Source organism: Corythoichthys intestinalis, chromosome 1 (assembly GCF_030265065.1).
Source record: "Corythoichthys intestinalis isolate RoL2023-P3 chromosome 1, ASM3026506v1, whole genome shotgun sequence".
In the NCBI taxonomy this organism is placed as follows: domain Eukaryota; kingdom Metazoa; phylum Chordata; class Actinopteri; order Syngnathiformes; family Syngnathidae; genus Corythoichthys; species Corythoichthys intestinalis.
In genome coordinates this window covers 10254045-10275703 of record NC_080395.1, presented here as the reverse complement: position 1 = coordinate 10275703, position 21659 = coordinate 10254045, and the positions used below count along the sequence as shown (strand labels likewise).

At 39.3% G+C, this 21659-nt stretch overlaps 2 protein-coding genes across 6 annotated transcripts; both read left to right on the top strand.

The window, feature by feature from the left end:
* The first annotated feature begins 886 nt into the window (after positions 1 to 886).
* On the top strand, positions 887 to 10538 carry LOC130926660 (oocyte zinc finger protein XlCOF6-like). 4 transcript variants are annotated; one of them, XR_009066266.1, is made up of 3 exons: positions 887 to 1055; positions 3352 to 3417; positions 5357 to 6710. XR_009066266.1 is itself a non-coding variant. In XM_057851703.1 (3 exons), the coding sequence occupies exons 2-3, from the start codon at positions 3391 to 3393 to the stop codon at positions 9241 to 9243; spliced, it is 2163 nt and encodes a 720-aa protein (XP_057707686.1). In that variant the 5' UTR covers positions 888 to 1055; positions 3352 to 3390; the 3' UTR covers positions 9244 to 10538. The 4 variants fall into 4 exon arrangements, 3 of the variants coding, with proteins under 3 accessions (XP_057707686.1, XP_057707701.1, XP_057707694.1); XM_057851703.1 differs by lacking the exon at positions 5357 to 6710 and adding an exon at positions 7108 to 10538 and having other exon boundaries at positions 888 to 1055; XM_057851718.1 differs by lacking the exons at positions 887 to 1055; positions 5357 to 6710 and adding exons at positions 1094 to 1293; positions 7108 to 10538.
* Positions 10539 to 15475: 4937 nt separating this feature from the next.
* Positions 15476 to 20896, top strand: LOC130926674 (gastrula zinc finger protein XlCGF57.1-like). 2 transcript variants are annotated; one of them, XM_057851742.1, is made up of 4 exons: positions 16177 to 16270; positions 16487 to 16508; positions 17439 to 17504; positions 18934 to 20896. In XM_057851742.1, the coding sequence occupies exons 3-4, from the start codon at positions 17478 to 17480 to the stop codon at positions 20734 to 20736; spliced, it is 1830 nt and encodes a 609-aa protein (XP_057707725.1). In that variant the 5' UTR covers positions 16177 to 16270; positions 16487 to 16508; positions 17439 to 17477; the 3' UTR covers positions 20737 to 20896. The 2 variants fall into 2 exon arrangements, with proteins under 2 accessions (XP_057707716.1, XP_057707725.1); XM_057851733.1 differs by lacking the exon at positions 16487 to 16508 and having other exon boundaries at positions 15476 to 16270.
* Positions 20897 to 21659: the final 763 nt, after the last annotated feature.

Genomic DNA, 21659 nt, shown 5'->3' with positions numbered 1-21659 from the left:
GTATGTTATCCCATTCATTTAGGACTGATGTGTTCTAAGTTTAACCTTTGTGTTGTTACCTCCTCTTTCACCTTAAAAAAAAAAACAAAAAAACAAAATGTTGGTTTTATTCCAAGGGGGCGCTACACACATTTACGCATATTTTTTTTTTCTTTTATACATTTTATCAAAGTTCTCACCAGTGTTCACCTGGTTGTTGAGTTTGGCGAGTTTTGAAGCATTCTGATGGGGGGGTCAAAGTAGGGCTCAAAGCGTCAGCGGGACAAAGAATGATTGTTAGGGGGCGCTACATAGTGTATTTGGAATTTGTCTTTACACAGTATCAAATATTGCACCTGTCTTGACCTGCCTGCCATTTTTGGTGCATTTTGAAGCATTCTTAGGGGTTCAACTTGAGCTCAAAGGGGCTGCGGAATAAAAAATAACTATAATAATAATAATAAAACCGAGGAACCACAGTAGGTTCACTAAAAACATTGTCACCTGCATGTCCACACTGTTCAATTATGGATGTGTTCTTAGTCAAATAAAATCAAATCAACTTATTTGTTTCGACCAAATCACAACAACAGTTATCTCAAGGAGAAAACAAAACATGTTTTAAGGTACAGTAGCCCTACGCAGGATTTCGACCGCTTTTTTTTGTGTGTGTGCCCATCCTGGTAACACCACTGAACCTAATATTTTTCCAGAAAATATTGAAGCAGTTATATATTCTATTTATTAAATTCAAGTGACACAACCTGCTTTGAGTTGAGCCTTCCTGCCTATAGCGACCTCTCCTGGTTGTTATCTTCGAGGCAAGTCATTGGTAGTAATGACTCAACTCTGATTTGTTTACTATATACATCTTTTTTAAAAAAAATATTTTTGGACTCAAGTGATTACAAGTTGAATCCAAACGCTTCAACAGATTACACTGAAGTTTCAGAGCCTGAACATATCTGCTTCCGGGGGTCACGTGACGCAACATCCGCGTACCATCGCCAGACTTGCAGTTCTTTTTTTGTTCCCTTCTCTTAACCAAACGATTTCCTTCAAAGCACTCTTATCGGGTAAGTCCCCAAGTAAGAATTTGATATGATTGTCATTTTTTGCCAGCAGCTATGAACAGTTTTGTTTGAGTCTTTGTTAGTGTGTGACGTGAGGCTGCGTGCGCACAAGTGAAAAGAGTGAAAGAGAGAAATCAGTGCCAAATTCAGGTTTGGTTGCTGAATCAGTAATACAGTTTTACCATGTGTCGAGAGCCATATCGTCTCGTGTGTTGTTAGATCCAGCGTGACACCGTCAGAGGTGACTCAATGAAGCCAATTGTATTGTTTGTATTTTTTGTTGATGAGATATTACTAGTTAGCACCGAGCGCTAAGATAGTTAGCGATGATGCTAATCACTGTCTTGAGTGTCCGTTTGTATTGTGTTTTGGAGAAGCATATGAGCACTCGAGTTATTGTTAGATAGTAAAGTTGTCTTATTTGTTTTGATCAAGAAACCATATCTGTGAAGTTGTACGGTTTCGGCGTAATTTGTACAGTTGAGCTCTGATTTTTAAATGTGTTTTTAAATCTACATTTTTTGGTGCATTACGCCCCCCGTTCTGATTTTGTCACCGTACGGCAACGAGACAATGCACCGCATTTACCCCACCCAAGAAACGTCTACGGCGCGTGAACGCAGCAGCTCGGCGTCAATTTCCATAGTACTCGTTTTACGAGCAGCGCGTTCACCGCGTTCAGGCAGGAGATTCAGAGTCCCTTGTTTTAAGTTAAATAGGACAAAGAACTCCTTCTTACCCAATGCAATTCGGTTGCTAAATTTGCACAATTCTTGCATTTAGATGCAAAACTGTCTATAGCATTTTAAATTTGTGGCAAGGGCGTAGGTTTGGTCTCAACATTGGTAGGGACGCTATAACGGCATAACCTGCATGTACACTTTTTGCTAGGGACGGGACATTAATAAGACCAAACAATTAAAATTATTTTCATCGGGAGAAATTCATTTTTCAAAATGCTTGCTTCATATAAAGGAAATTTACATTGGTTGTGCTTTTTTTTGGGGGGGGGGGGGGTTAAAAGTGCATCGGCTGCAAATAGAAAAATATATTTTTTAAATGCTGTAGGAAACAAATACATTTTAATTATGAATACATGCACAAAATTCACAGTTGAATTAGCATTAACAGTAGAAAACATACAGGAAAACACCTCTCTAAGCAGCTTTCTACTTGAGTTTTACAGGTTAGCAAGTTCACACAGTTTAATATTATGCTAACTCTGATGCAAGTCGCAAAATTTGTGGCGTGTTTCCCACCTCCACAACATTGACGTCTTTTTACATTACTTACAGTGGTTGTTGCTGTTACTGCTGCTGCCCGGAAAAAAAAAATCTCTTCAAAGGGGGCAGAGGAGGCTGCATATTGAAATGTATTTCTGTCGGGATTATGTGAACGGGGGTTCTAGTCATCAGCCAATCAAATGTGCGTTTGAGGAGGAAAAAAACGGACCGGCACTGTTGTATAGCAAGTGAAAATAGGTAAATGTAAGTCTGAACATAATTAAATTAATGCACTTAATAATGTTAGGGTCAATTCTATCCTAACAACACATGGGAAGACAATCTAAATTACCATCATAGCTGAACTCATTGTATGTTGCAAATAAGGTTGCTTAAAAGTTGGTGGGGACAATTCGAGCATCCTGAAAAGTTGGTAGTGTTATGTCCCTACCGTCCCTATGCGAACCTACGCCCTCGATTTGTAGTCTGTGTTATTTTTTTTTATGTGTATAAGTTGTTCTGTTATCTGTATGCTTACCTGCTGTAAAACAAGTTTCCCCTTCTTAGGGGGACAATAAACTGAAACTGATCTGTGGGGCGGCTCGATCGGTTCACGCGAGGATTGCAAGCTCGTGCTAGAGTAGCGGGTATTAAAAGATAATAATACAACAACCATTTAATTTGCCTTTCAGACCCCACGTATTGGTCAGATTTCTTTCTGAAAGAAAGGAGAAAAATAGAAGTCCTGTGCTAAAGAGTAAAGCAATCCCAATGATAAAGTTTTTAACAAGTTTTTTTTTAGAAATGAAATGCCTCAATGCATCATTTTTTTTCTCATGAACGTTTCTGTAAAGCTTTATTGATATTTTTTTCTCAAGCTAAAGCGCCACCTAGAAATAAGCTAAATTTAATTGTGTAAGCAGGCTTTTTGTATTATTCTTATTATTTAATTACTGGTGTTTTAACTCATTACAATTTATTAATATGGGCTATTATTTATTTTATTATGTATTTATGTTTTACAAATGTGATGTAGTATTAATTTATATTCTATATTTTATATTGTATAATTTTAGTTCCTAACAAAGGACCACAGTATTGCAGGAGCAAGAGAAATGTTCCCTGACTCAAAGATTGCATCGGTAAGTTACCCTATTTAATTTCGTTTACCAAAATATTGTTATGCACTGTAATTTTACTCAAGTTTATGAAAGTGTATGAAAAATGCATAAATATAGTTTCCTGGATTTCTTTCATCCATCCATTTGACAATATTTCCAATGAGTTCATATTATTTGAAAAAATGAGTTTTATTTTTGTTTCATATTGCACGCTATATAATATGTTGTAAGATTAGTCACCATTCCGTAAGGGCATACGTCACTGTTTGTAAGATTGCCAACGGCCTCAGGTTGATAAGTATGAGAAACCACACATAAGCGCTTGGGAAGTATGGTGCTGAGTGGGTCAAGCAGACAGTTTTTGGGCTGTCCATCGTGATGTAAAACGCAGACAATATGGGTGCCAGTAAAATATCAATGGGCTGTAATGGTAAGGGTATGGCCAAAAATCAAAACCACACGTTCTGCCAAAGAAAATGATTGGGAAATTTGGACATACATTGCTGTCAATGGCATGGACGTATATACAGTAGCTGTCACCGGCATCAACTTACAGTGCCCTTCATAATTATTGGCACCCCTGGGAAAGATGTGTTTTTTAGCTTCTAATATTTTTTGTATTCAAATAATATGGGACCTTAATGGAAAAAAAGAGAAAAATCCAACCTTCAATACAAGTGCATTCATTCAGTGGGGAAAAAAATCCCACATAAAGAAAAAATTATTTGACATCAAATAATGTGTGTCACAATTATTAGCACCCCTGGTGTTAATACTTTGTACAATCCCCTTTTTGCCAACAAAACAAGGCCTGGGGACTGAGATGGCCATGGGAGGAGCTTGATATTGTGTCTGGTGAACCATTTCTGTGTAGATTTGGTCATATGTTTAGGGTCATTGTCTTGCTGAAAGACCCAGTGATGTCCCATCTTCAGCTTGCGGCCAGAGGGCAACAGATTTTGATTTAAAATGTCCTGGTATTTCAAAGCATTCATGATGCCATGCAGCCTAACAAGGTTCCCAGGGCCTTTGGAAGCGAAACAGCCCCACAGCATCACTGACCCACCCCCATACTTCACAGTGGGTATGAGGTGCTTTTCAGCATGCGCATCTTTCGTGGCACGCCAGACCCACTTAGTGTGTTTGTTGCCAAAAAGCTCAATCTTGGTCTCATCTGACCAAAGCACACGGTCCCAGTTGAAGCCTGGGACTGTGTGTATTTTTGTGTGAGTCAAACGGTTTGGGCTGTGCAGTCCGCCGAAAAAAACGGCATTCAGGGGAAAAAAAAAGAATTTTAATACAGTCCCTGACAAAAATCTTGTGGCTTATCCATTTTGTAGAAACAATTACTAATAACTTGACTTTTAATTATTCAATTGGTTTCAGAAATAGCTCTTATGAAAGCCAAGACCCTCCCAAATGATGCTGAATGTACAAAAATATATTTGTTTCACTGAAGAAAAGATTTTTGATTTTGATTTTTCATTTAATGAAGACATAAAGGTCAAATTTTGGCGAGACAAAAGTTTTGTCGCCTACAGAAAGTAATTTGAAAATTCAACAAAAAAATGTACTTCAAATACAAAAATATGTTACATAACATAAGCGAATTAAGTAGCGGTGCTTTGAGATCCAAATGTAATATTTTGTATGACTTCCATGGACTTCGGCAAGGATTCATACAATTTATTGATGAAGTCATCAGGAACATCAAAGAAAGCAGTCTTGTATGCCTCCCAGAGTTCATCAACATTCTTGGGTTTCGTCTTCCATGCTTCCTCTTTCATCCTACCCATGTCTTGTGACTTTCTTTGCCTTGAGGAACTTTGAAGTAGAGATTGAAGTATGCGATGGAGCACCATCCTGCTGCAGAATTTGCCCCTTTTTATGGTTAGGAATGTAAGAGGCAGCTAAGATTTGTTGATATTTCAGACTGTTTATGTTTCCTTCCACCCTGCAGATCTCTCGCACACCCCCATACTGGATGTAACCCCAGACCTTGATTTTGGTAATGAAGTAACCACCAAACTTCACTGTTTTCTGAGTGAATCTCGGATCCGTGCCGGCGCCAGTAGGTCTCCTGCAATATTTGTGGCAACTGTGGTGTAATTCAATGGAAGAGTCATCTGAAAAATCCACCTTTTGCTACTTTTCCAGCGTCCATCCTTTTGACAGACTGTGGGCCTTGGCAAATGCCACACGTTTTTTTAATTGTCTGCACCTTGACAGATAAATAGTCAGGTCTACTACTACAGGTCTTTATGCACAATATCCGATTTTTTGTCATATCCGTTTTTTTGGCGTGCCCGTTCAGACTGCCTTTGTCCATTGAGACCGTTCAAGTATTATGCATGCGCACTAATTCGCAGTCCGACACACGCTGAGCAAGAAGACCCGCATGCGCAGAAGCATCAAAACAAATGACACACGTCATCCGTCATTCCAGGGATATCATATTTTGCTTTTCAAAAGGAGGACAAAAATAACAGACATAAATAATCCCCGTTTAGGCTTATATTCAAAGTTTATATGGATCGATAGCATGCACGCACTGTCCGTGCATTTCACACACATACGGGCAGTTTGCCCCGACTCTCGGCCGTGTAGGCAATGTTGAAACATTGCTCACTTAGAGCAAAGAGAAAACTGAGCATTCTCAGGCTTATCCTCAATCCATTTTCATTTATTATGACGTTGTCAAGCCCAGCCCTTCCCCAAAAGCCGTGTTCACTGCAAGCTAGGCGCTAAAATACGCACAGCTGCACCGGTACGGTAATGTCTCTCTTGCTATTTGATGACGTAATTGCTGCATGAAATCTGATTTGGGAGAGTGGACAGTACAGACCGCCGCGACAGTCTGGAAAAATGTGGCCCAGATCGGATTTGAACCACATACGAAAGTGACCCAGATAGGATTTGAAATGGTCCAGTTCTATGCGACTTGTCACGTTCGGACCGTCAAGTTAATGCACGAAAAAATCCGATTCGTGCATTAAGACCTGTAGTATGAACGTAGCCTTAAATTCCGAACCATAAAAAGGGACAAATTCTGCTGCAGGATGTGCTCCATCGCATACTTCAATCAAGATCCTCCAGGACTTGCCAGCCCAGTCACCAGACATGAACATCATTGAGCATGTCAGGGGTAGGATGAAAGAGGAAGCATGGAAGACGAAACCCAAGAATGTTGATGAACTATGGGAGGCATGCAAGACTGCTTTCTTTGATGTTCCTGATGACTTCATCAACAGATTGTAGGAATCCTTGCCGAAGCCCATGGAAGTCACACAAAATATTAAATTTGGATCTCAAAGCACCGCTACTTAATTCGCTTATGTTATGTAACATATTTTTGTATTTGAAGTACATTTTTTTGTTGAATTTTCACACTACTTTCTGTCGGCGACAAAACTTGTCTTGCCAAAATTTGACCTTTATGTCTTCATTAAATGATTCATCTTTTTTCAGTGAAACAAATATATTTTTCTACATTCAACATCATTTCTACATTCAACATCATTTGGGTGGGTCTTAGCTTTCATATGAGCCATTTATGAAACCAGTTGAATAATTAAAAGTCAGGTTATTAGCAATTGTTTCTACAAAATGGATAAGCGACAAGACTTTTGTCAGGGACTATATATGGGGTCCATAAATATGGGGCCAAAAGCACGACTTTAGCAAATCACTTTTTTTCCCCTTCCTACCCAGTGTCCCGCAGACGATACTGAAGATCTTCACCCTGAAAAACACGACCGCCTCCACGTGAAACAGGGGTCTGAGTTGGAGATGCCGTTTATCAAACAGGAAGCGGAGCCAGTTACCCCCGACATTAAAGAAGAAGAACAGGAAGAAGAAATCTTTCCAGTGACCGTCTATGTGAAGAGCGAAGAAGATGAAGGACCAAGCGAAGAGAGCGGAGCAGTGCAACAATCAAGCGAGGGCTCATTTCAGCACCTCACAACAAAAGAAGAGGGAAAATCGCAACAGGACGACCTCTTGGCTCCGCTCTCGGACAGCGACGACTTTACATCGCACTCTTCTGACTATAACTCTGATGAGGAGGATGTTGACTTTGGCCAAAATGCTTGGAAATCCTTCAACAAATCATCATTGAAAAGAGACACAAAAGAATGTGAGGGTGGGAAAACTTTTCCCTGCTCACATTGCGAAAAAAGATTTTCTCGGAAGACTCATTTAGAAGTGCATAAGCGTACACACACTGCAGAAAAACCTTTTGTCTGCACACGTTGTGGTAAAAGATTTGCAGTGAAGAGAAGTTTAAAAAGACATGCAAGAACACATACTGGAGAGAGGCCTTTTGCCTGCTCCCTATGTGAGAAAACATTTTATTTACAGTCAGAGTTGACAAGACACATGCGTATACACACCGGAGAAAAGCCTTATGCCTGCACACTATGTGACAAAAGATGTTCTCGGAAGTCTGATTTAAAAACGCATATGCGGACACACACTGGAGAAAAGCCTTTTGCCTGCACGTGTTGTGGAAAAAGATTCTACGAGAAGACAAGTTTAAACAGACATGCAATAACACACAGTGGTGAGAAGCCTTTCGCCTGCAGGCTTTGCGACAAAGGATTTTATTGGAAGACTGATTTAGAAGTGCATGAGCGTACACACACTGCAGAAAAACCTTTTGTCTGCGCACATTGTGGTAAAAGATTCGCCGAGAAGAACATTTTAAACAGACACACAAGAACACATACTGGAGAGAAGCCTTTTGCCTGCTCTGTATGTGTGAGAACATTTTATTTACAGTCAGAGTTGACAAGACACATGCGTATACACACCGGAGAAAAGCCTTTTGCCTGCACACTATGTGACAAAAGATGTTCTCGGAAGTCTGATTTAAAAACGCATATGCGGACACACACTGGAGAAAAGCCTTTTGCCTGCACGTGTTGTGGTAAAAGATTCTACGAGAAGACAAGTTTAAACAGACATGCAATAACACACAGTGGTGAGAAGCCTTTTGCCTGCAGGCTTTGCGACAAAGGATTTTATTGGAAGACTCATTTAGAAGTGCATGAGCGTACACACACTGCAGAAAAACCTTTTGTCTGCACACATTGTGGTAAAAGATTCGCCGAGAAGAACATTTTAAACAGACACACAAGAACACATACTGGAGAGAAGCCTTTTGCCTGCTCTGTATGTGTGAGAACATTTTATTTACAGTCAGAGTTGACAAGACACATGCGTATACACACCGGAGAAAAGCCTTTTGCCTGCACACTGTGTGACAAAAGGTGCTCTCAGAAGTCTGATTTAAAAAGCCATATGCGGACACACACTGGAGAAAAGCCTTTTGCCTGCACGTGTTGTGGTAAAAGATTCTACAAGAAGACAAATTTAAACAAACATGCAATAACACACAGTGGTGAGAAGCCTTTCGCCTGCACGCTTTGCGACAAAGGATTTTTTCGGAAGACTCATTTAGAAGGGCATAAGCGTACACACACTGGAGAAAAGCCTTTTGTCTGCACATGTTGTGGTAAAAGATTTGCCCAGAAGAAAAATTTAAATGTACACACAAAAACCCACAATGGAGAAAAGCCATTTTCCTGCTCAGTTTGTGGTAAAAGATTCAAAGACAAGGGAAATTTAAACAAACATGCAACAACACACAGTAACGGGCCTTTCGCCTGCACACTTTGTGAGAAAAGATTTCGTACGAAGCATCAGGTGACAAGACACACGCTTACACACACTGGAGAAAAGCCTTTTTCCTGCTCCGTTTGTCAAAAAAGATTCAGTCAGAAGGGAACTTTAAATAGACACGTAAGGACACACACTGGAGAGAAAGCTTTGAATTGCAGTGTTTGACAAGATATTCAAATTCCTGCCACACATGTACAGTGCAAATAGCTTTTCAATTTTCTTTTTCAGTTTCCCTTGGGCCTCTTTTGAAAAAGATGTTTAAAGGATTTTGCAAGTCTTGGTCTTTTTCACAACTATCCAATATATATACGTACCCTAATTTTCGCACTATAAGGCGCACCTGACTATAAGCTGCAGCCCACCAAATTTGGCCCGAAAACGGCATTTGTTCATAGATGAGCCGCACTGGACTATAAGCCGCAGATATCCTCACTGTTTTATGGGATATTTACACCAAAGATAGTAACCGGTCACAATTAATTAGACAGCGGCATCATACGACTGTCATAAGACCAAATGAACCACCATGAATCTTTGAACCAATTGGCTGCAAAGCTTCATTCTTTCAAGAAGCTTCATTTGGCCATCACTGCTCCCTTGGTGGAGACAGGCAACCTCTGCTGCCACCTGCTGTAAACACTGTTGTCATCCAACATGCCTCCTAGCATGCATTGCATTGTACAGATGTAAATTTTAATCAAAATTCATGTTCTGTGCTAATTATTTCTTCAGTTACTGTTCCAGTTGTTTTATCAATTGTTAGTTATGGTATTTGCTAACACTTTATTTGACAGTGGCGACATAAGACTGTCATTAGACAATCATAATTATTGACATGACACTGTCCTGAGCATTAATGAATGCTTATAACAGATGTCATTTTGTGTTATCCGTCAAAAGATTTCACTTTTGAATGGATGTAAAAATTCAAGCTGGAAATAAATGAAGCTAGTGACATAATTTTCCGGATGACACTTAATGACATAAGCATTCAGTAATGCTCATGATAGGCTCATGTCATAATTATGACTGTCTTATGACAGTCTTATGATGCCGCTGTCACATAAAGTGTTACCTATTAACTCAAATAAATCAACATATAAGCTGCACTGGACTATAAGCCACAGGTATCAAAATGAAGGAAAAAAGTAGCGGCTTATAGTCCGAAAATTACGGTATATATATATTTTAATCAAATGATTTGGGTTTAGTTTAGGTGTACTTTACTTCATATCAAACTTGATCTTCTGCTTTATATTACAACTTTTCTGCGACTTTGATTTACTCAGATTTAGCTTTTGTCTCCTCTATTTGCTTTTTTTGTGAACTGTTGTAAGCAGTGTTGTCAGTAACGCGTTAAAGTAACGCGTTACTGTAATCTGATTACTTTCTTTAAGTAACGAGCAATCTAATGTGTTAATTTTTCCAAGCCAGTAATCCGATTAAAGTTAGTTTCCGTAGTGCCTGTGCGTTACTATTTTGTTTTTGCCCCATAATGTATGTAGAATGAAGAATACTGTAGTCATGTACGAAGAGCATTTAAATAGAAAATATTGCTCTTGAGTTTGGGAGTGACATCACATCTCACGTTTTCTCATCGGGGGAAAAAAAAAACGGGTCACCTGTATTACCATGTTGTTTGAGCGCTGTCTGCCACGGCGGTCAACAACATAGCATTCTGACGAGGCAGGGAGGCTAACAGTGAAAGGCAGGATATATACCGCAAATGGCTGCCCTTGCTCACTGGAAATACAACCATTACTTCACATTTCTGTCCAGTAAAGATGACAAAAATATCTCCGTGCGTTGCAAACTTTGCGCTGGCTGAAAAAGACTGTCGGCCACTAAAACTCGACATCCAATTCAACATGGAAGCACATGGAATTACAGCACAACACGACAAAACTCGAAAAAAAGCCTACAGGTACCAAGACAGCCAGCATTTCTACAGTTTGTAACCAGCCTTTATGCACATTTTATTGTTAGTGTTAGGTAACCATAGCATAGGCGGAGTTTTTTACTTTTGTGGGATTGGGGGCAAAGCATGGTGATGACTCTGAAACAAATGTCATAAGTTTGGACACACCTCATCATTTTTGCATTTTATATTTATTCACAACTATTGTAAATCCTCTCTGAATACATCAAAACTACGAACGAACATGTGGAATGGCAAAAAAAGTGAAATAACGGAAAACAGGTTTTATATTCTACATTCTTCAAAGTATCCACCTTTGAGGTGTCGCCAAACTTTTGGCCAAAAATGTACAGTGCCTTGCAAAAGTATTCGGCCCCCTTGAACCTTGCAACCTTTCGCCACATTTCAGGCTTCAAACATATAGATATAAAATTGTAATTTTTTGTCAAGAATCAACAACAAGTGGGACACAATCGTGAAGTGGAACAAAATTTATTGGATAATTTAAACTTTTTTAACAAATAAAAAACTGAAAAGTGGGGCGTGCAATATTATTCGGCCCCCTTGCGTTAATACTTTGTAGCGCCACCTTTTGCTCCAATTACAGCTGCAAGTCGCTTGGGGTATGTTTCTATCAGTTTTGCACATCGAGAGACTGACATTCTTGCCCATTCTTCCTTGCAAAACAGCTTGAGCTCAGTGAGGTTGGATGGAGAGTGTTTGTGAACAGCAGTGTTCAGCTCTTTCCACAGATTCTCGATTGGATTCAGGTCTGGACTTTGACTTGGCCATTCTAACACCTGGATACGTTTATTTTTTAACCATTCCATTGTAGATTTGGCTTTATGTTTTGGATCATTGTCCTGTTGGAAGATAAATCTCCGTCCCAGTCTCAGGTCTTGTGCAGATACCAACAGGTTTTCTTCCAGAATGTTCCTGTACTTGGCTGCATCCATCTTCCCGTCAATTTTAACCATCTTCCCTGTCCCTGCTGAAGAAAAGCAGGCCCAAACCATGATGCTGCCACCACCATGTTTGACAGTGGGGATGGTGTGTTCAGGGTGATGAGCTGTGTTGCTTTTACGCCAAACATATCGTTTTGCATTGTGGCCAAAAAGTTCAATTTTGGTTTCATCTGACCAGAGCACCTTCTTCCACATGTTTGGTGTGTCTCCCAGGTGGCTTGTGGCAAACTTTAAACGAGACTTTTTATGGATATCTTTGAGAAATGGCTTTCTTCTTGCCACTCTTCCATAAAGGCCAGATTTGTGCAGTGTACGACTGATTGTTGTCCTATGGACAGACTCTCCCACCTCAGCTGTAGATCTCTGCAGTTCATCCAGAGTGATCATGGGCCTCTTGGCTGCATCTCTGATCAGTTTTCTCCTTGTTTGAGAAGAAAGTTTGGAAGGACGGCCGGGTCTTGGTAGATTTGCAGTGGTCTGATGCTCCTTCCATTTCAATATGATGGCTTGCACAGTGCTCCTTGAGATGTTTAAAGCTTGGGAAATCTTTTTGTATCCAAATCCGGCTTTAAACTTCTCCACAACAGTATCTCGGACCTGCCTGGTGTGTTCCTTGGTTTTCATAATGCTCTCTGCACTTTAAACAGAACCCTGAGACTATAACAGAGCAGGTGCATTTATACGGAGACTTGATTACACACAGGTGGATTCTATTTATCATCATCGGTCATTTAGGACAGGGGTTCCCAACCTATTCCACTAAGGCACACTGTGGGTGCAGGATTTCATTCTTACCAAACAAGATGACAACACTTTTTCCCCAATCTGGTGTTTTACAAGTGCAATCAGTTGATTGCAGTCAGGTGTGGCTTGTTTTAGCAGAAGCCTCATTGGTTCAACTGTCTCTGCTGGATCGGCTGGAACAAAAACCAGGACCCACAGTGTGCCTTGAGGACTGGGTTGAAAACCCCTGATTTAGGACAACAGTGGATCATTCAGAGATCCTCACTGAACTTCTGGAGTGAGTTTGCTGCACTGAAAGTAAAGGGGCCGAATAATATTGCACGCCCCACTTTTCAGTTTTTTATTTGTTAAAAGAGTTTAAATTATCCAATAAATGTTGCTCCACTTCACGATTGTGTCCCACTTGTTGTTGATTCTTGACAAAAAAATTAAATTTCTTATCTTTATGTTTGAAGCCTGAAATGTGGCGAAAGGTTGCAAGATTAAAGGGGGCCGAATACTTTTGCAAGGCACTGTATATATATACATATATATGTATATAAAACTGTTCAAGCTCAGTTGTTGTTGGTTGCGTTTGAAAGCTTAGGTTTACAGAAATTCTAAATACCCATCTTGCCTCCACAGGTGTAGTTTTGGCTTAGCAAAGCAAAAGCTACTGTCTTAGGTGCTAGTCACATGATTAGCTCGAAAAATGATTTTGACCCATTATGAAATACGTTGTAGGATTCTTGTTCATTTCATTCATTTTTGTTGTTTGTTTTATTGCTTTACAACTTTTATAGACAATATTTTAACAGCTAGGTCTTTATTTTAAAGGGGAAGTTCAGAATTTTTTACATTAGGCTTTATCTTGGAGTTAGCGGGGGTTTATTTAGTCGTTGTAGTTGATTTGAACAAATTCCGTGCAGTTTGTCAGTTATTTGTTAGTTTCAGGGCTTCGGAGTGGGTATGCTAGCACGAGTCAATGGGGGTTGAAATCAACTCCATCGACTAATTAAACGCCTGCTCACTCAAAGATTAAGCCTTATGTGAACATTTCAATTACATGCGATGACATTTTTCTTTTGTCATTTTTATGTTGAGGCAGCAAAAGGAGAAAAATTGGTAAAAAGTAACTGATAAGTTACTTTTAAAGTAACTTAGTTACTTTGATAATAAAGTAATGATTAAAGTAACTAGATTCCTTTTTTTTTTTTAGATGTAATCAGTAATTAAATTACTTTTTTAAGTAATCTGTGCAGAGGTTGCGTTGTCTGTCATTTTGACTGACAGGGTCATAAAAATCCGATCATAATCTATTTTTACCCGTGACTTAAATTTTTAAAATAATGATGACATATTCAATAATATTTAGTTTTCATTCATTTTTAATTAATATTGTAACGCTTGCTTGGCGGCGAAAAATTAGACACGGAAATCGTGGTATTTTTCTCCCTCTTTTTACTCTGCTTACCGCCAACAACACCACAAAACAACTCCACCCCCAAAGAAAAAGACGCAACTATATAGACCCCAATCACCAACGTCACACAATGATCTTAATTGTGGTTGTCAGCCCAAAATCTTCTAAATATATATTAAATGCATCTTACCAGATATAAAGTGACTACTACATAGTCTGTGGTGATCGTTTGGTGCCCAGATTTCTTGTCGAATTACAGCAGTCCATCTCGCTCTCCTCTTCGGGTCTCTCAGAATACGGTAGAACTTCAAGTCTCTCCGTCTATCTTCTCTGTTACTGCAACCAACCGCCACACACGCCTTCACCATTTTGATTATTAATGTTAACGAGCAGAAAAACACGCCATAATAGGAATTTACGTAGCGGTAATGCATAAACACGACGAGCTGACGGACAATATGGCGGCTCCAGTCAGGGGGGCGGAGTCGTGACGTCATGTGATTGGGGTCTATACACAGGCGGCAATCTAGTCCACCAATTGGATGACGCGCTGGCACACCGGGTGCACCAATAAGAACCTCGCGTTGATGTGTCAATCACGGTGCCGCCGCCAGACCCCGGTGACGCTACAATATTTTGACAGAATAGCCAACGACGTCATGCATTAAGAGAGACAATAGCTAATTAATATGCTCACTCGCCACCCTGTGGTCTGGGGTGTGAATTGCAACCTGTCAAAATGACGGACGGACTTCAGTTTTTTCCGTCACCGTTTTAAAAAACCGGTCAACGACGGAAAATATTCGGTTAACGCGTCCCCTGAATCTGTGACAACACTGGTTGTAAGTGACCTTGAGCGTCTTGAAAGGCGCTTTGAAATAAAACTTATTATTGTGGTCAACAGTCAAATTTGTGCATGAATTATTGATACTATTTGTAGCCAAATTGACTTAATTGAATGCATTGCAAGTGTCCGAATCAGTGGCGTTACCGGGGGGGCAGGTGGGGTCAGTGCCCAAGCACGGACACACTCTGCCCACCCAAAGAAAACTGGATGTAGTACTAACAGCAGTCTGGGCACCGCGTATGGTATCCCATTCATTTAGGACTGATGTGTTCTAAGTTTTAACCTTTGCGTTGTTACCTCCTCTTTCACCTTAAAAAAAATAAAATAAAACTTTGGTTTTGTTCCTAGGGGGCGCTACACACATTTACGCATACATATATATATATATATATATATATATATATATATTTTTTTTTTTTTTTTTTACATTTTATCAAAGTTTTCACCAGTGTTCACCTGGTTGTTGAGTTTGGTGAGTTTTGAAGCATTCTGAGGGTGGTCAAAGTAGGGCTCAAAGCGTCGGCGGAACAAAGAATGACTGCTAGGGGGCGCTACATAGTGTATTTGGAATTTGTCTTTACACGGTATCAAAGATTGCACCTGCCTTGACCTGCCTGCCAATTTTGGTGCATTTTGAAGCAATATAAGGGGGTCAAATTGAGCTCAAAGGGGGCTGCGGAATAAAGAATAACTATAATAATAATAACAATAATAAAACCGAGGAACCACAATAGGTTCACTAAAAACATTGTCACCTGCATGTCCACACTGTTCAATTATGGATGTGTTCTTAGTCAAATGAAATAAAATCAACTTATTTGTTTCGACCAAATCACAACAACAGTTATCTCAAGGAGAAAACAAAACATGTTTTAAGGTACAGTAGCCTTACGCAGGATTTCGACCGATTTGTGCCCCCCCCCGGCATCCTGGTAACACCACTGAACCAAATATTTTTCCAGAAAATATTTAAGCATTTATATATTCTATTTATTAAATTCAAGTGACACAACCTGCTTTGAGTTGTGCCTTCTTGCCTATAGCGACCTCTCCTGGCCGTTATCTTCGAGGCAAGTCATTAACAGTAATGACTCAATTTGTTTACTATATACATTAAAAAAAAAAAAACATTTTGGACTCAAGTGATTTCAAATTGAATCCAAACGCTTCAACAGATTACACTGAAGTTTCAGAGCCTGAACATATCTACTTCCGGGGGTCACATGACGCAACATCCGTGTACCCTCGCCAGACATGCAGTTCTTTTTTGTTCCCTTCTCTTGACCAAACAATTTCCTTTAAAGCACTCTCATCCGGTAAGTACCCAAGTAAGAATTTAATGTGATAGTCGTTTTTTGCCAGCAGCTATGGGCAGTTTGGTTTGAGTCTTTGTTAGTGTGTAATGTGAGGCTGGGTGCGCACCAGTGATGAGAGAGAGAGAGAGAAATCAGTGCCAAATTCAGGTTTGGTTGCTGAATCAATAATACAGTTTTACCAAGTGTCGAGAGCCATATTGTCTTGTGTGTTGTTAGATCCAGCGTGGCTCCGTCAGAGGTGAGTCAATGAAGCCAATTGTATTGTTTGTATTATTTGTTGATGAGATATTACTACTTAGCACCGAACGCTAAGCTAATTTGAGATGATGCTAATCACTGTCTTGAGTGTCCGTTTGTATTGTGTTTTGGAGTAGCATATGAGCACTCGAATTATTGTTAGATAGTAAAGCTGTCTAATTTGTTTTTATCAAGAAACCATATCTGTGAAGTTGTACGGTTTCGGCGTAATTTGTACAAGTGAGCACTGATTTTTAAATGTGTACGCCGTACGTTCAAAATCTGTACGTTTTTCGTGCATTACGTTTTTTTCCCCTCCGTTCTGATTTTGTCACCGTACGGCAACGAGGCAATGCACCGCATTTACCCCACCCAAGAAACGTCTCCGGCGCGTGAACGCAGCAGTGACGCTCGGCGTCAATTTCCATAGTACTCGTTTTACGAGCAGCGCGTCTGTGAAGCGGCTCGATCGGTTCACGCGAGGATTGCAAGATCGTGCGAGAGTAGCGGGTATTTAAAGATAATAATACGACCATTTGATTAGCCTTTCAGACCCTACGTATTGGTCAGATTTCTTTCTGAAAGAAAGGAGAAAAAATAAGTCCTGTGGTAAAGAGTAAAGCAATCCCAATGACAAAGTTTAAAAACATTTTTTTTAAGAAATGAAATGCCTCAATGCATCTTTTTTTTTTCTTATGAACGTTTTTGTAAAGCTTCATTGATGTTTTTTCTCAAGTTAAAGCGCCACGCAGAAATTAATACATTTAATTGTGTAAGCAGGATTTTTGTATTATTCTTATTATTGAATTACTGGTGTTTTACCTCATTACAATTTATTTTATTTATATTGGCTATTATTTGTTTTATTATGTATTTATGTTTTACAAATGTGATGTAGTATTCATTTCTATTCTATGTTGTATAATTTTAGTTCCTAACAAAGGACCACAGTATTGCAGTAGCAAAAGAAATGTTCCCTGACTCAAAGATTGCATCGGTAAGTTACCCTATTTAATTTCGTTTACCAAAATACTGTTATGCACTGTAATTTTACTCAAGCTTATTAAAGTGTATGAAAAACGCATAAATATACTTTCTTTGATTTCTTTCATTCATCAACTTGACAATATTACCAATAAATTCATATTATTTGAAAAAAATTGAGTTTTATTTTAGTTTCAAATTGCACGCTATATAATATGTGGTAAGATTAGTCCCCATTTTGTAAGGGCATACGTCCCTATTTGTAAGATTGCCAACGGCCTCAGGTTGACAGGTATGAGAAACCACACATAAGCACTTGGGAAGTATGGTGCTGAGTGGGTCAGTCAGTTAGTTTTTGGGCTGTGCAGCGTGATGTAAAACGCAGACAATATGGGTGCCAGCAAAATATCAATGGGCTGTAATGGTAAGGGTATGGCCAAAAATCAAAACCACACGTTCTGCTTAAGAAAATGATTGAGAAATTTGGACATACATTGCTGTCAATGGCATGGACGTTTATGGCTGTCAGCGGCATTGACTTATTTGTGTGCCAGTTGAATGTCAATAGGCCGTAAAGGTAAGTGTATGGTCAGAAGTCAAAACCATATGTTTTTCTGCCATTGAAAATGAATGGGAAATCTGGACGTAAATGGCTGTTATTGGTATGGACTTATTTGGGGCCAGCTGAATGTCAATGAGCTGTAATGGTAAGCTTTTGGAATAAAAAAAAACACACAGGTTTTTTTGCCGTTGAAAATTAATGGGAAATTTGGACGTACATGTACATGGCTGTCAATGGCACTGACTTACATGGGCTCCAGTTCAATGTCAATGGGTTGTAATAGTTGTAGGAGTGGGAACCTCTTGGTACCTCACGATACGATTTGTAATACAAAGCTCACGATAACGATGATCTGACGATATGACAATACAACGATTATCGCTACATCGGTCAGGAAATAATTCTAGGATATTCTACAAACAACTAATAAAGAGAAAAATGCTAATCGGTCAAAAATCGCAATTACCTGTTTTCCTGCCATTGAAATGAAGGGGAAATGTTTTTCGTTAGAAATTAATGGAATGGCATACATGGCTTTCAATGGCATCCCATTAGAAATGAATGGGCAAGTTTTTGGTGAATTTTGGGGGAACAGTACATTTATGGCAAATTTTGTATACTACATCTATGCCCTTTTACCACCCTGGATTTTTTTTTTTTTTTTTTTTTAAACCCGCGTTTATGGGCAAAATTTGGGGGGCTCACTCGAAAAATCGCAAAAATTCCTGTAATTTTTATATTTGAATGGTGACGGTTGGTCAAACGGTTTGGGCTGTTCGGTCCATTCAGGGAAAAAAAAGGAATTTTATGATATGGGGCCCATAAATATGGGGCCAAAAGCACGACTGTGGCAAATCAATTTTTTTTCCTTCCCACCCAGTGTCCTGCACACGTTACTGAAGATTTTCATCCTGAGAAACACGATCCCCTCCATGTTAAACAGGGGTCTGAGTTGGAGATGCCGTTTATCAAACAAGAAGCGGAGCCAGTTACCCCCGACATTAAAGAAGAAGAACAGGAAGAAGAAATCTTTCCAGTGACCGTCAATGTGAAGAGTGAAGAAGATGAAGGACCAAACAAAAAGAGCGGGGCAGTGAAACAATCGAGCGAGGGCTCATTTCAGCACCTCACAACAAAAGAAGAGGGAAAACCGCAACGGGACGACCTCTTAGCTCCGCTCTCGGACAGCGACGACGTTACATCGCACTCTTCTGACTTTAACTCTGATGAGGAGGATGTTGATTTTGGCCAAGATGCTTGGAAATCCTTCAACAAGTTATCATTGAAAAGAGACACAAAAGAATGTGAGGGTGGGAAACCTTTTCCCTGCTCACAATGCAATAAAAGATTTTCTCGGAAGACTCATTTAGAAGTGCACAAGCGTACACACACTGCAGAAAAACCTTTTGTCTGCACACATTGTGGTAAAAGGTTCGCCGAGAAGAAAATTTTAAACAGGCACGGAAGAACACATACTGGAGAGAAGCCTTTTGCCTGCTCTGTATGCGAGAAAACATTTTATTTACAGTCTCTGTTGACCAGACACATGCGTATACACACCGGAGAAAAGCCTTTTGCCTGCACACTATGTGACAAAAGATTTTCTCGGAAGTCTGATTTAAAAACTCATATGCGGACACACACTGGAGAAAAGCCTTTTGCCTGCACGTGTTGTGGTAAAAGATTCTACGAGAAGAAAAATTTAAACAAACATGCAATAACACACAGTGGTGAGAAGCCTTTCGCCTGCACACTATGTGACAAAAGATGTTCTCGGAAGTCTGATTTAAAAACGCATATGTGTACGCACACTGCAGAAAAACCTTTTGTCTGCACACATTGTGGTAAAAGATTTGCCGAGAGGAACATTTTAAACAGACACGCAAAAGCACATAGTGGAGAGAAGCCTTTTGCCTGCTCCGTATGTGAGAAAACATTTCATTTACAGTCTCTGTTGACAAGACACATGCGTATACACACCGGAGAAAAGCCTTTTGCCTGCACACTATGTGACAAAAGGTGTTCTCGGAAGTCTGATTTAACAACGCATATGCGGACACACACTGGAGAAAAGCCTTTTGCCTGCACGTGTTGTGGTAAAAGATTCTACGACAAGACAAATTTAAACAAACATGCAATAAAACACAATGGTGAGAAGCCTTTCGCCTGCACGCTTTGCGACAAAGGATTTTATCAGAAGACTCATTTAGAAGGGCATAAGCGTACACACACTGGAGAAAAGCCTTTTGTCTGCACACATTGTGGTAAAAGGTTCACCGAGAAGAAAATTCTAAACAGACACGCAAGAACACATACTGGAGAGAAGCCTTTTGCCTGCTCCGTATGTGAGAAAACATTTTATGTACAGTCTCTGTTGACAAGACACATGCGTATACACACCGGAGAAAAGCCTTTTGCCTGCACACTATGTGACAAAAGGTGTTCTCGGAAGTCTGATTTAAAAACGCATATGCGGACACACACTGGAGAAAAGCCTTTTGCCTGCACGTGTTGTGGTAAAAGATTCCACGAGAAGGCAAATTTAAACAAACATGCAATAACACACAGTGGTGAGAAGCCATTTTCCTGCTCAGTTTGTCAAAAAAGATTCAGTCAGAAGGGAACTTTAAATAAACACGCAAGAACACACACTGGAGAGAAACCTTTAAATTGCAGTGTTTGACAAGATATTCAAATTCCTGCCACACATGTACAGTGGAAATAGCTTTTCAATTTTCTTTTTCAGTTTCCCTTGGGCTTCTTTTGAAAAAGATGTTGAAATGATTTTGCAAGTCTTGGTCTTTTTCACAACTTTCCAATATATATATATATATATATATATATATATACAGTGGGGAGAACAAGTATTTGATACACTGCCAATTGGTGTTCCCATTGATAGTGTATCAAATACTTGTTCTCCTCACTGTATGTATATATATATATATATATTTATATATATATATATATATATATTTTTTTTTTTTAAGCGAATGAATCGGGTTTAGTTTAGGTGTAGGTTACTTCATATCAAACTTGATCTTCTGCTTTATATTATGACTTTATGCGACTTTGATTTACTGAGATTTAGCTTTTGTCTCCTCTATTTGTTGCTTTTGTTAACTGTTGTATGTGACCTAGAGCGTCTGGAAAGCCGCTTTGAAATAAAACTTACTACACTGGTCAACAGTCAAATTTGTGCATGAATTATAGATACTATTTGTAGCTAAATTGAACTAATTGAATGCATTGCAAGTGTCCGAATATTTTTCCAGAAAATATTGAAACTGTTATACTAGTCCTTCTAAAAAAATTAGCATATTGTGATGAAATTCATTATTTTCTGTAATGTACTGACAAAAATTAGACTTTACAATAAGTGACCACCCAAAATGGCGATTTGACCCACAATGCACTGCAGCTTTTGCAAGCGTTACGTCACCTGACAAAGACCGATTGTGATAAAGTTCATTCTTTTCTGTAATGTACTGATAAACATTAGACTTTCATATATTTTAGATTCATTACACACAACTGAAGTAGTTCAAGCCTTTTATTGTTTTAATATTGATGATTTTGGCAAAAAAGTCAAGAAAAAACAAAAAT